This window comes from Ostrinia nubilalis, chromosome 13 (assembly GCF_963855985.1).
Source record: "Ostrinia nubilalis chromosome 13, ilOstNubi1.1, whole genome shotgun sequence".
In the NCBI taxonomy this organism is placed as follows: Eukaryota; Metazoa; Arthropoda; class Insecta; order Lepidoptera; family Crambidae; genus Ostrinia; species Ostrinia nubilalis.
This window is the reverse complement of record NC_087100.1, coordinates 10,731,530-10,743,905: the sequence shown is the minus strand read 5'-3', so window position 1 is coordinate 10,743,905 and position 12,376 is coordinate 10,731,530. Positions and strand designations below refer to the sequence as shown.

The 12,376-nt window shown below is 38.4% G+C and overlaps 3 protein-coding genes across 3 annotated transcripts; 2 read left to right on the top strand and 1 right to left on the bottom strand.

Annotated features, from left to right (window-relative positions):
- The first annotated feature begins 96 nt into the window (after positions 1–96).
- Positions 97–951, top strand: LOC135077323 (uncharacterized). The gene has a single exon (XM_063971851.1). The coding sequence runs from the start codon at positions 97–99 to the stop codon at positions 949–951; it is 855 nt and encodes a 284-aa protein (XP_063827921.1).
- Positions 952–3,106: 2,155 nt separating this feature from the next.
- On the top strand, positions 3,107–5,797 carry LOC135077196 (enoyl-CoA delta isomerase 1, mitochondrial-like). Its single transcript, XM_063971746.1, has 5 exons — positions 3,107–3,215; positions 3,629–3,855; positions 4,099–4,245; positions 4,578–4,790; positions 5,222–5,797. Coding segments are annotated over exons 1-5 (846 nt in total). The 5' UTR covers positions 3,107–3,214; the 3' UTR covers positions 5,480–5,797.
- A 601-nt stretch (positions 5,798–6,398) lies between these two features.
- LOC135077663 (dynein regulatory complex subunit 3) lies at positions 6,399–12,269 on the bottom strand. Its single transcript, XM_063972227.1, has 9 exons — positions 12,107–12,269; positions 11,526–11,893; positions 11,107–11,279; positions 10,723–10,932; positions 10,506–10,646; positions 10,079–10,280; positions 9,534–9,719; positions 8,743–8,882; positions 6,399–6,594 (listed from the first exon to the last, which is right to left on the bottom strand). Exons 1-9 carry the CDS (start codon positions 12,204–12,206, stop codon positions 6,450–6,452), a joined length of 1,665 nt encoding a protein of 554 aa, XP_063828297.1. The 5' UTR covers positions 12,207–12,269; the 3' UTR covers positions 6,399–6,449.
- Positions 12,270–12,376: the final 107 nt, after the last annotated feature.

Sequence of the window (12,376 nt, the reverse complement as noted above, 5' to 3'; positions counted from 1 at the left end):
CTTCCCTTCTCAAGCGAAACCAAGTATCTAGGGGTAACTTTTGACCAAAAGCTTACTTGGAATTCGCACCTAAACAACATCATCCAAAAAGCCAAAATGGCTCTGTGGAGTTGTTGTCGAATGGCAGGGTCAAGATGGGGACTAAAACCCGCAATCGCCCTATGGCTGTACACAGCGGTCGTGAGACCGATAATAACCTATGCCTCTGCCGTCTGGTGCAGCAAAGTCAACCAAGTGACAACAATACATAAACTGAGCAGCCTACAACGGCTAGCCTGCATCACAGCAACCGGAGCACTATCAACGACACCAGGGGCTGCATTAAATGCTCTGCTGGATCTTATACCACTGCATATGCATGTGCAAAAAGAAGCCAAGCAGAGCACATACAGAATCTTCACCCGCACGAAAGTCAGATGGGCTTCTCAAAATCTGATAAGACTCAAGCAATCAGTACTTGAAAACAAACTTCTGTGCATGCCTAGTGACGACATGCATACGGAATGTAACTTCACCAAACTATATTCCGTAAACATACCTCCTAGAGACAAATGGCTAGAAGGCCAAATGTCATTTAAGGAAGGTAGTCACGTCTGGTACACCGACGGATCCAAAAAAGAAAATAATGTAGGTTGCGGGATCTACGGAGAGAGGCCTAAGCTCAAAGTTAGCCTAAACATGGGGACTGAAGCCTCAATCTTCCAAGCCGAGGTCTTTGCCATAAACAAATGTGCAGAAATGAACTTAGAAAGGAAGCTCCAGGACCAACACATCTACATCAACTCAGACAGCCAAGCAGCACTGCTGGCCTTAAAATCCTTCGAATACACGTCAAAATTGGTGCAAACATGCACCGAGACACTGAATGCACTGGGAAATACCAACAAAGTAACGCTTACATGGGTACCAGGACATTCAAATACCTATAGAAGGAAACGAAATAGCAGATGAACTCGCCAGAGATGGAGCCGATAACCCTCAAATCGGCGTAGAACCGTTCTGTGGCATTACCAAACTAAGAGCCACCACGCTACTAACCGCCCTCTGCAAACAAGAGGCTATTGAGTGGTGGAAGTCTACATCGGGACAAAAACACTCAAAAGCACTCATTCAGGGATATAGCAACAAAGTAACTAAGGAACTGCTAAAGTTCAAAAGATACAAAGCCTGTGCAGTGACTAGAATATTAACCGGCCACTGCAAACTAAACAAACATAAATCCAACATGAACATGACCGAGGAAACTCTGTGCAGGTTCTGCCATACAGAAGAAGAAACGGCCAATGGCCATGCATGTTCCCGCTTATGAGCAAAAGAAATATCTATCTCGGGCGACACATCATGCACCCGGATGAGATAGCAGATATCACGCTCCAAAGAATCTGGAAATTTTTAGACTCAACGGGACTAAGCAGTGAAGTCTAAAGACAAGGGCTGCCACAATAGATCAAACCTGTGGGTCTAGACAAAGTGCACATTTTAATCGCAAACCAGTCGAAAAGTGGTCGAAAAGCCTTTTTTTTGTATGGAGTTTTGACGGATTCGATTTTGGAATCGATCAAAAAGTGCACTTTGTCTAGACCCACTGGTCGAGTTGGCGCAAGTAAAGGCCCAAAAACCAATAATAATAAATAATAAAATTATCAGCGTTTCCATTGTGCGTTTTAATCGAAAAAAAAAACTCACTCTTGTATTCAAACATTACTTTTATTTTTTTTTCTCTTCTAAATAGCACGTACTATCGGCAACAGTGATAACTGCCCATTGCCAGTATCTCTAGTATTAGTAGTACATAGTAGTATTGTTATCTCGTTCTATCGCAAAGAATCACCATTTGTTGAGAGCGAGAGCAAAAACAGAAATATAATTAGTAATGTGTGTACCTACCTAGCTACCTACGATACGGTCCATACGATACGATACGATTAACCGTGTATGCCCGCCACGTAAAGAATTTACCATTTGATGAGAGCTTCTAGTAACTGTGACTGTACAACTACAAAGATTCATACAATATAATAAAGATAATCACAATACTATAATCTACTATAGATAAACTCCTACTTAGCCATTTTTGTAGTCTTTTGTATCAACATAATTAAAATAAATGCGTTGTAGTCGTTTTGATATTTTAATTGTTTAGTTTGTTTGTTTGTATCGCGAGTCGCGACCATGAAGCTAAAGATAAAAATGGAGGCCAAACTTGGAACAACAACTTGAGTCAAATACCTACTTATCTCTATCTCGCTCTCTGTGGGCCGATCTCTCTTTTTAGTGTGGACTGTAGTATTGCTATCTCCTTATTGAAATCTCCTAGTAAATTCTTCGAAATAGCCAATTCACAAACCAAATCAGAAGTTAAACAAATAAATAATTAAATCTTTGAACTACGATTACCTAGTTAAATTAAAAATCACAAAATTGTCGGCCGTTTAGGCTTAATGTGTTGGCGAATCAGGGAATTACAATCCCAATTCCTGGGAAATCGGTACCATGTGGCAACATCGGCCCAATCCGGCCCATCATGGCGGTTGTTTACTATTTTGTTTATTAGGCAGTTAATTTCGTTTGAGATTTTTTACAGGACAAAATCATTGTTTTATCACAAGAAATGGTGCAAGATTTTGTAGTGCGTGGTTGCGGTAGTACGTGGTGTCCTGGAAATGACTTAAGATTCCACGCGTAAGTGTTTATTTCGTGATTTCCGACATTGGATCATTTGTAAACATTTTTCACAGTAATTTCTTCCTAAAACGTTTTACCAGTATTGACACTTAACATTTAATGATACATAGGTCAAGAAATAAAGATTTTACATTGAGTTTCATTGACTTTGAGCAAATTTATATTTTTTGTTTATTATAAAGAGAGAGCCCACAGAGAGCGAGATAGTGATACAAAGGTTGTGCTTCAAGTAGGTATTCGGAGTGTGGCCTCCATTTTTATCTATAGCTTCATGGTCGCGACGTTGTTGTTAAAGCTCCGACGTACTAGAATTTTTCTATCGTATAAAATTGAAATGTATCGTAGTGATGTAATCACAGAATGTAATCGTATCGTAATGGTGATTTTTTACTCTGTGGACTGCTGTAAAACTTTTTGACATTGACAGATAGAAACAACAACTTTGCCAAGTTTACGAACGTTTCGAGGCGAGCGAGTCCAAGGTTCAAACGTGAATTTTATTTAACTGTAAAGTTTTGCTGAAACTATTAGTAAGTACTATTACATTCTCAGGTATCACACGTTTTATGACCATGAATTTCTCCGTTGCGGAGTCATGAAATAAATTATAAACTCTATGTAAAGTTTATAATTACCTAGTTATTTTTACTGGTTGATACCACTTTATTAAAACAAAAAATAATATAAATAGGGAGCACTAACTTGAATTCTTTAACCGCGACTTTCAAAATCTCTAAAGTGATAACATAGTTTTCTACCTACCTTGTGTTTTACAATAATTTACTGCTAGCAAAAGTATGTAAGTAAGTACTTAGTATTGTAAATAAAAAAACTTAATTAGTACGACCCAATGTATCTTTTCACAAATCTTTCCGTACATTAACTTCTCCGTAAACGTCTGGTTGTTTGTTATCATCAGTCAACACCATTCTTATTTTTTCAGTGTTCCCATTGAGGTTATTAGGTACTGCCAGGCGTATACTGCCTACTGCTAGGAGCCTGTCATCTAAAGGTCCCCTGACGGATCTGTCAGTGGACAATGATGGCATTGCTACGCTTACCATGCAGCGGCTGCCCGTCAACAGTCTAAATCTTGAACTTCTACAAGAATTGAGCAAAGCACTTGATGAAGTGGGAAAGAATAAGTCGAAGGGATTGATCATTGCATCTGTGAGTAGGTATTTTAATAGTTCTGAGGGTATTATAAATAAAAGATAGAAAAGACATCAATAGACATTAATGAGCTGTAAAATGATTTTATACGAAAATATAAGGTTTTTATGTATGAGATCTTTATTGGGTAAGAATACTATTGATAATTTATTGAGATTAAGCTACCAAAAGTAATCGTAGTACCATATTGCTTAGTTGTATTTGATAGAATTAATCTGACGTTATTACAACAATTTTCAGGCATCTCCTACTGTATTCTCAGCCGGTTTAGACATCACAGAGATGTATAATCCAGAAGAGCAGAGGATGACTGCTTTCTGGTCTACGCTGCAAGACTTCTGGTTGAAACTGTTCGGCTCACCCTACCCCACAGCTGCCGCTATTAGTGTAAGTTACCCTATAATTAATAATCTTATCAAATGGACAGGTAAAAAAAAATAATTGATAAAAAAATTGTCATAGACGAAAATCTTTCCAGGGTACCACCAAAAATTTAAAGAATATTAAGACATTTTGTGGATAATGTTCCCAAGCCCCCTAGTAGGGGCGATACTAGTGGGGGCAACTGAGAATAAATAACCCAAACATGAAATATTACTTTTTTAGACCTCATAGTGTAGCCTATAGTTGGAAGATTTTAAGATACCAATAACATTGATGTGATCCTTAACTTATTATCAATAGCCAAATCCCATCAAAATGTGTTTTTATTATTTCAGGGGCATGCCCCAGCCGGCGGCTGCTTGATTTCGATGAGTTGTGAATACAGGGTGATGGTAAACGGCAAATTCGGGATCGGCCTCAACGAGACGGCGCTAGGCATCGTGGCCCCGCGTTGGTTCATGGACACCTTGTGTAATGTTATCCCGCAGAGGCAAGCTGAGCTGGCCCTCACTACTGGTCGGATGTTCTCCGTTGATGAGGCGTTAAAGGTAAGGCGATAGTTTTTCCCTGGAGAAAAAAATCTCTTTAAAAAGGAATCAGACTTTGTCTATTTGTCGCAACCATTTAAAAAGTTTATTATGAAGTAGACTTAAAAACTAATTTCCTGCTCTTCAAGATCAAAAAGGTTAAAAAATAATAATGTTCGTAATTAAAATTCAAAGTGAACACAACAATAATTTTAATGTTTAAAAACAATTACACGTTGTTAACTAGATGTTTATCCGGCCTTCATTGGGTATTCAAAACACGTCTTTCAGCTCAAGGATATTCCAAAGCTCGTTAAAATTAGAAAGTCAATACAATATAATGAATAATTAACAAACATGTCGAAATATAGGCAAACTACAAAATTAAATGTTTAAAGACACTTATCAAGTAGCATTGTTTATGGTCTAACACCTAATTATTAATTTTACAGGTCGGCCTAATTGACGAAACGGCGTCGGACAAAGCAGACGCAATCGCAAAGTGTAAAAAATTCATGGCAAAATTCGAGAACATTCCCCCTGCGGCCCGTAGCTTGACCAAACAAAAGATTAGAATGGACCCCATCATACGCCTTGAAAAGACGAGAGAGGCTGACTTAAATGAATTTAAAACGTTCTGCAAATTGCCCCAAGTACAAAAAGGTTTGGGAATGTACATACAAATGCTTAAACAAAAAGCAGCTAAGTAAATATGAAATGTATTTGAATATCCTATGTAATAATATGTGTAAGTAGGAAATTACTTGCTGTTTTATTGTATTCAATATTGTTAGTTTTAAAAGTAATTGAAATTAACTATCACAGATTTTTGTAAGTAATCTTTGTATAATGTTTTTTTATTAAAATAATCTTAAATTAATATGTATTACTCAATTGAGCCCCATCGTAAAAAAAGTTTAGTACAAAGAGAAGAGAATTATTTTGTAAGTAAGAATTGTTTTATGCATCCTTATTATGATGTTTACTGTTAAATAAACATGAATAAAATTTACCATAAACTTTTAAAATATTAGTTTTACTATTTCATGAAACTTGTTTTCCGTTTTGCGTTCCAATCATCTGTATCGATTCCATCAAGAACCACTACATACACACAACATTAACCCAACCCAACATTATGGTTCAAATGGAGAACCTCCTTTTTTTAATCAGTTAATAAACAAAGCAAATAATCCTACTAATATTATAAATGCGAAAGTTTGGATGTCTGGATGTTTGTTACCCTTTCACGCAAAAACTACTGAACGGATTTTGTTGAAACTTTATAGTATTATTGTTTTTAACCCAGTTTAACATATCCCAACTAATATTATAAATGCGAAAGTAACTCTGTCTGTCTGTCTGTCTGTTACGCTTTCCCGCTTAAACCTCGCAACCGATTTTGATGAAATTTGGCATAGAGATAGTTTGAGTCCCGGGAAAGAACATAGGATAGTTTTTATCCCGGTTTTTGAAACAGGGACGCGCGCGATAAAGTTTTTCTGTGACAGACAAAATTCCACGCGGGCGAAGCCGCGGGCGGAAAGCTAGTAGGTTATAATTTATGCCGATCTGTGAATTACACGCGGGTGAAGCCGCGGGCAAAAGCTAGTTTCAGAAATAAAACAATTTCGACCGTATAAAATTATATTTAAAATACGAAATAAATAATGAAGGCATTCAAAAGTCGTCGCCGAGCAAAGCCGCCGTCTCAGGGTCCACTGCCTCAGTCAAGCCCATCTGCATATCGGTCCACTCCTCCCTTTGGTTGTCGATGAAGAAGTTTATCTCCAGTATACGGTCCCGGTTGCGCTTTACTTCGTTACTGAAAAAAATAGCGTAAGCTGCGTAAGTAAAGATTGGCGGGCATAGGCAGTTCATTTCGTGCTTAGTATGTACCATGAAGCTTCATGGTATGTACACACGGCGACAGTGTTAACTATCCATTTCCGTTTTTGCTCTCGCTCTCATCAAATGGTGATTCTTTGCGTAAGAACGAGACGACATGACCGGCAATGGGCAGTTTAACACGGGTGCCCTCTCAGACGCATAACATTTTTCATCATAATTTAGTTTGGCATAACAGTATTTGCATAAAGTTTTTTCGCATAAACTTTGATATGCATAGTTTTCTAAATGCATAATGATTTCTTAGGCATAATAATAACTTTCTCTAATTTTCAATACCATAATTTAAATAATCATAAATGTAAAGAACATAATTTTTATATACATAAAGTTTGTTTTTAATAAAATACTATAAACGTAATTTAATTATTTATAACATTTAAAGTCATAAATATTGTCTTAGATAAGAGCAACCAACATTGAAGAGTAAATAATTATGTATTTGTGATGTTGCGAACGAGCCTCCTTCCACTTTTATACTCTTTCGGCCTATAGATTTGCAAAAACTAAATTTTTGTTCTTAATTTTTAACCTGTCTCTAAGCTCGTAAAAATACATTCTGTTTGATCTCGAATCCCTCTTATCTATTATAACGCACATATTATACAGTCCACATTTCTTTTACAACATTAAGCTTGCCTGGTCTGAAATTATGTTGATCCCGACTGGCCGTGGTCTCTTCCACGTGGTACTAGTCTGCCCTATACTAGAGTGCAATTTAAAAGCCGGAGGCGCGGAGGGAGTGCGGTCCTCGCTCGCTGTAACATATATCTGGCAGCCGTGCGAGCTGGAGCGGCTGAGGCTGGTCGCCGAAGGCGACCAGCAAGCCGAAGCTGCGGAAGCGAGCATGGCATGCCGGGTATATGTTACGCCAGAGCGGAGGGACCGCACTTCCCGCAGCGCCGGAGATAAGGCAATCCTAATGCTTGCTTGCATCCTTGCTTGCTTGCTTGCTTGCATGCATGTTTCCTTGCTGCTTGCTTGCATGCTTGCTTGCTGCTTGCTTGCTGCTTGCTTGCATGCTTGCGTGCTTGCTGCATGATTGCATGCTTGCTGCTTGCTTGCATGCTTGCTTGCTGCTTGCTTGCAGGCTTGCTTGTTTGCATACTTGCTTGCATGCATGCTTACATGCTTCCTTGCAGCTTGCTTGCATGCTTGCTGCTTGCTTGCATGCTTGCTTGTCTATTTACATTTGTTAACTTATATTTTATATGTATAACATTTTTATATTTCATATTTGTTAAAATTATGGTATTTTGTATATTATGAATGGTAATATTTATGGCATTGGTTTAGATGCCAATAAATGTTATGCCTAGAAATCGTTATTAAAAATACAAGAATACAGAAAAAATATATACTAAAATATTATTATAATAAAAGTGGTTATGGCAAAAAAATATATGCCTTATGATTTATTCTGTATGAACGTTATGCGAAATGATGAGTATGCCAAAAAACTTTATGCACTCTTAAATTATGACTATTTTTTATGCAACCGAATATGGACCCGTTTAACACTGCTCCCGATAGTACCTACTTAAAAAAATACTAAAACACTAGTGAATACCTAGTAAAACACCAAATACAATATTTAATAAACATACAATACACCGCACCCATACATGCAGACTTGTAAAGCAAACGAAAAAAACACGCAACAATGCAATGTAGAAACCGAAACCCCGATGGTTCCGTTTCCGTTCCAGACCGGAAGTTGAAAGCAATAACTCCCGCGCTGCTTTCAACTTCCGGTCCGGATAAAAAATAATGAAAATAGCAATGATCATCAAGCAAGCTGAAACGCTACATAGTGCCAAGCCACTATGGTGATGGTTCAAAAAGAAGACAAATGGTAATACAGGGTGTTTGTTTTTATCGTTGATAAATAAAAAAGATTCTACTACTCAATTTATGCACAATAAATTATTATTATTTGTTCGTATATTTTATCTCAGCTTTAGTGCTGGTAAGATTAATTGAGCAGTAGAATCAACCCTTGTTTGATCAAGTATAAAAATCAAACACACATATAATCCTTTTTGCTAAGATCATAATCACTTACTCGTTAGCCCCCTGCACCAGGTCGTCGCGCCAGTTGTTCGCGCGGGTCACCAGCAGATCCTCGCGGGCGTCGATGAAGCGCATGTGGTTGTCCGACGACTGCGCCACCAGATTCATCATGGCGTCGCGGTCCATCATTATCTAAGAATTTCATGGTGATGTAAGTAAAAGAATGTCTTACGCTTGCAGCCATACGAACTTTCATCATTCTTAAGGTCAAAAAAGTATAATGGATGTCACAACGTGAGGTTGTGCCGTGGAAAGTTTTCGCAAGTGTCTAGACAGGGTGAAGGAGGAGGTGAATTTCATTTCAATGCATTACATACTAGGTACATCTTGTTTACCACATTGTTTACGAATAAATTTCGTTTTTCTATGATGCAAATCAGCATTTTACGATTACTGATCACAGGATGTTTGCAGAATAACAAGATGTTTGTTCAGAATCTTAGCTCGATTCTAAACAAGCAACCTGAACCTGTCAGAATTTGTTATTCAGCCGCAACAAGTGACAAAAGACAGTTGTAATTTTGAAATCCCATCGCTAAGGCAGTTTTTGTTAGTTAGGTAATTCGCCCGTGAAGGGCAGCCTAGGCGCAGATCACCGATTTTTTGTCGGCTGATAGTTTAGTTGGGCATGTATGGAAGTGCGCACATTACACCGATTGATTCTTCATACAAATTAGAATCGGGCCCAACTATCGGCCGACTAAAAGTCGGTGGTCTGCGCCTAGTCTTAGAAATTACAAGTGTCACATTTTGCTACTTTTCTAGAGGGCTAGAAATCTCCACCTCAAAGAGCTCCGGCGGCGCATCGCCCAGCATGATCTTGTTTCCCAGCAGCTTGGACAGCGACTCGAACTGCCTCATGGACCAGACGCCCTCGTTCTCCCGCCACGCGCCGAACGCATTACGAGACACCTCCATCAACTTCGTGATCATTTCGGTCATGTTCACCGAGAACTGGACTCGGGACTCCTGTAAAATAAATCATTTTAATATTTGAAAAATCTACTTATTCTGTTGTTATGGGCGAAACGTTTTAAATACTCATATTAGTAGTGGGTAGGTAGTAGGTACTTATATTAGTAGATAAGCAAAATGCTCATAACCACGCTAATGTTATGTGAGATAGTTAATACATGAAGACATGACAGGTGTTAAAGTGCGAAGGTCATTTGCGAATTTATTTTTTCTGTAGGTAATTGTACTTGTGCCTGAATACTTAAGTCATTTCCTGTTTAATTATGTAAGTCCACCAAACTACCTACATGTTATGACGTTGGTTTTCTTGTACAATAAATAAATAAATAGATTCAATTAAGGTACCTAGTTACCTCGCATCTTTCATACAGCTGCATCTCAATACTCATCAGGCTCTTCCACAGTTCGTACAACGCGTCGTTAAACGCTTCCCCCAAGTCCATCAACTGGGGCTCGAGCTGTTCTATCGTCGCCTGCTTAGAGGTAAACTTGCGGATTATCTCGTTCATCTGGTCTACTAACGGTTTCTTCTTTGCTTCGAAGTTTGATACAACACTGTTGGAATGCAAATTAAATGAATCAGACGAGTCATTATCTGCGTCTATTTCGGTGAATGAGGATACGGGCAGCGTAGGCCTGTCGTTCGTTGCGGAAGTCCTTGAGGAGGCTTGTCCAGGTGGACGTCATTTTGCTAAAACGAACGAACGTGTATCCCCGTAGATTAGAATGGTTATAATAGCTATATCCTTACACATCAGGTAATGGATCAACCTAACTTACTCTTTGCTCTTCTGAACGCTGTCTTCCAGGGCATTGTCCACAAGGTCCTTGAAGAGTTTGATTTCGTTTTGTCTAGTAGTGTAAGCTCCTTGTGCGAATTCCACTAACCCTGCCATCGTTTCTACATATTGTTCTTTGTATCTGAAATTTTGAATTGGCGGTGCATCAAGCAATAGCCATGAACTAAATTTGATATTTAATACATTAATTTATTTACTGTTCATAAAATCCTATGAGTTCTCCGCCCACTTGCAGCAGCAACGAGCCGTCAGGGTCTTTCTCAAACATTGACTCCAACAGCTCCGGTCCACTCAAATACTCGACGAAGGAAAGGGCGTAGAATTCCACTTTGGCCTCGTATTCTTCTTTGGCGAGTCTCTCTTTTTCTGATTTCTCATCCTGTTCATCCAGTTTTCTTAGCAGCCCTCTGAGAGTACACATTAATAAATATTTTTATGTGGAAAGTACCTACTGATGATATGATATGATATGATTATACCCAATTTCGGTCAGCCACGTTTAGAAAAGAAGTGGACGATGATATGATGCCTCGTTTTGAACTCCCTTTTTAAACAATAACATTTTTATTACATTTTTTTACCTGAATAAAGCCCTTCCATATTCCCTTTCTTCCTCGGTGACAAGTTTGTAATCCAAATACGTGACTCTGGTGAGTGCTGATTTAAGAAACTGATAAGCCATTGGGTCATCACAGCATGGATTTCCTTTGAAGCTCACTGAACGAAGTTTTCGAAATCTGCGCATGTAAGCCATCTGTGTGAATTAAAGAATTGAAATAATGAACTGCACACATAATACATAATCATGCTAGAAGTTAACGAAAGAAACGATGTAAGTAAGTAAGCTAAGAAAGTGGTAGGTAGGTAATTTTAGTAGCTCTAGGTGCTGCGGTGGTCTGGTGTTCACCTTTTTTAGCCCTTCAGCGCTTTTCTGAGGCAAGGAGGAGTGCTAAGCGGTATTACAGTCATCATTCCCATACCATGTAGCGTGCACTCTTACCTCTTTATAATCCTCAATCAAATTATCGCCGATACTGAATACGAGTAATTTTTCCAGACAATCCAAATTCTCCATCTTCCTGATTTTATTGTGGAATAGAGTCAGCACTTCGAGGTTCACCAGCGCATCAAGATTTTCTATTTTCTCTATTTTGTTGAAGGATAAATCTAACTCATTAAGGCCGGTCAGCTGCTCTAGGTTTTCGATTCTTTCTATCAAGTTATGGGCTAGAGTCAGTTTTGTGAGAGACGTGAGCATCCAGAGATGGTCTATTCTTAAAATGTTTTGGAATTCAAGGCGCACCACAGGAGCTTCGTCTAGGTGGACTCCTTCTTCAGCAAACAGCCTTCCAGCTTCCTCAGTGGGGCCTATGTTATGAAAACATTAGTAGGTAGGTACCTATCTCAATAGGAACCTGTTCTTCTAACGAGATATCTATTTATTAACCACAAGGTAGGTAATAAGTATATGGCACGCTACTTTTATGGAAGGACTCAATATACAAATAATAAAGGGCTGTGCTTAGGGTACGGAAGATAGACGGATTAAGAATGGATTAAGATTGTACGGAAGTTACTTACCGTATTCCAAAATACATCGCGTAAGCATAGCATTGTCTATAACACCTGGCTCGATGTCTGGATGTATAATTAAACAATTTAAGTTCTTCTTTTCACCCATTATTGAATAGTAGGTAATAAAGTGTGCAAGGAAATAAGCTTTGTTGTTGTTATTATTGATTGACAAATAAACATTCAAGGTAACCATAGTTACTACGTAGTTATGGTAAAGAGCTACTTTTATAGGTCTACTCCGGTCTCCTCTCGGAAGATGAACGTTGTTTTTCTATC

What these genes read in the sequence shown, in the direction of transcription:
- LOC135077323 (XM_063971851.1), top strand. Translation starts at nt 97, where the DNA reads ATGGCTCTGTGGAGTTGTTGTCGAATGGCAGGGTCAAGATGGGGACTA.
- LOC135077196 (XM_063971746.1), top strand. An exon ending in CCACAGCTGCCGCTATTAGT is followed by an intron (nt 4,246 to 4,577) that starts GTAAGTTACCCT and finishes TTATTATTTCAG; the next exon opens with GGGCATGCCCCAGCCGGCGG. An exon ending in CCGTTGATGAGGCGTTAAAG is followed by an intron (nt 4,791 to 5,221) that starts GTAAGGCGATAG and finishes TTAATTTTACAG; the next exon opens with GTCGGCCTAATTGACGAAAC.
- LOC135077663 (XM_063972227.1), bottom strand. Translation starts at nt 12,206, where the DNA reads ATGGGTGAAAAGAAGAACTTAAATTGTTTAATTATACATCCAGACATC. An exon ending in GCGATGTATTTTGGAATACG is followed by an intron (nt 11,894 to 12,106) that starts GTAAGTAACTTC and finishes TTCATAACATAG; the next exon opens with GCCCCACTGAGGAAGCTGGA. An exon ending in CGCCGCCGGAGCTCTTTGAG is followed by an intron (nt 8,883 to 9,533) that starts GTGGAGATTTCT and finishes TGAAATTCTTAG; the next exon opens with ATAATGATGGACCGCGACGC.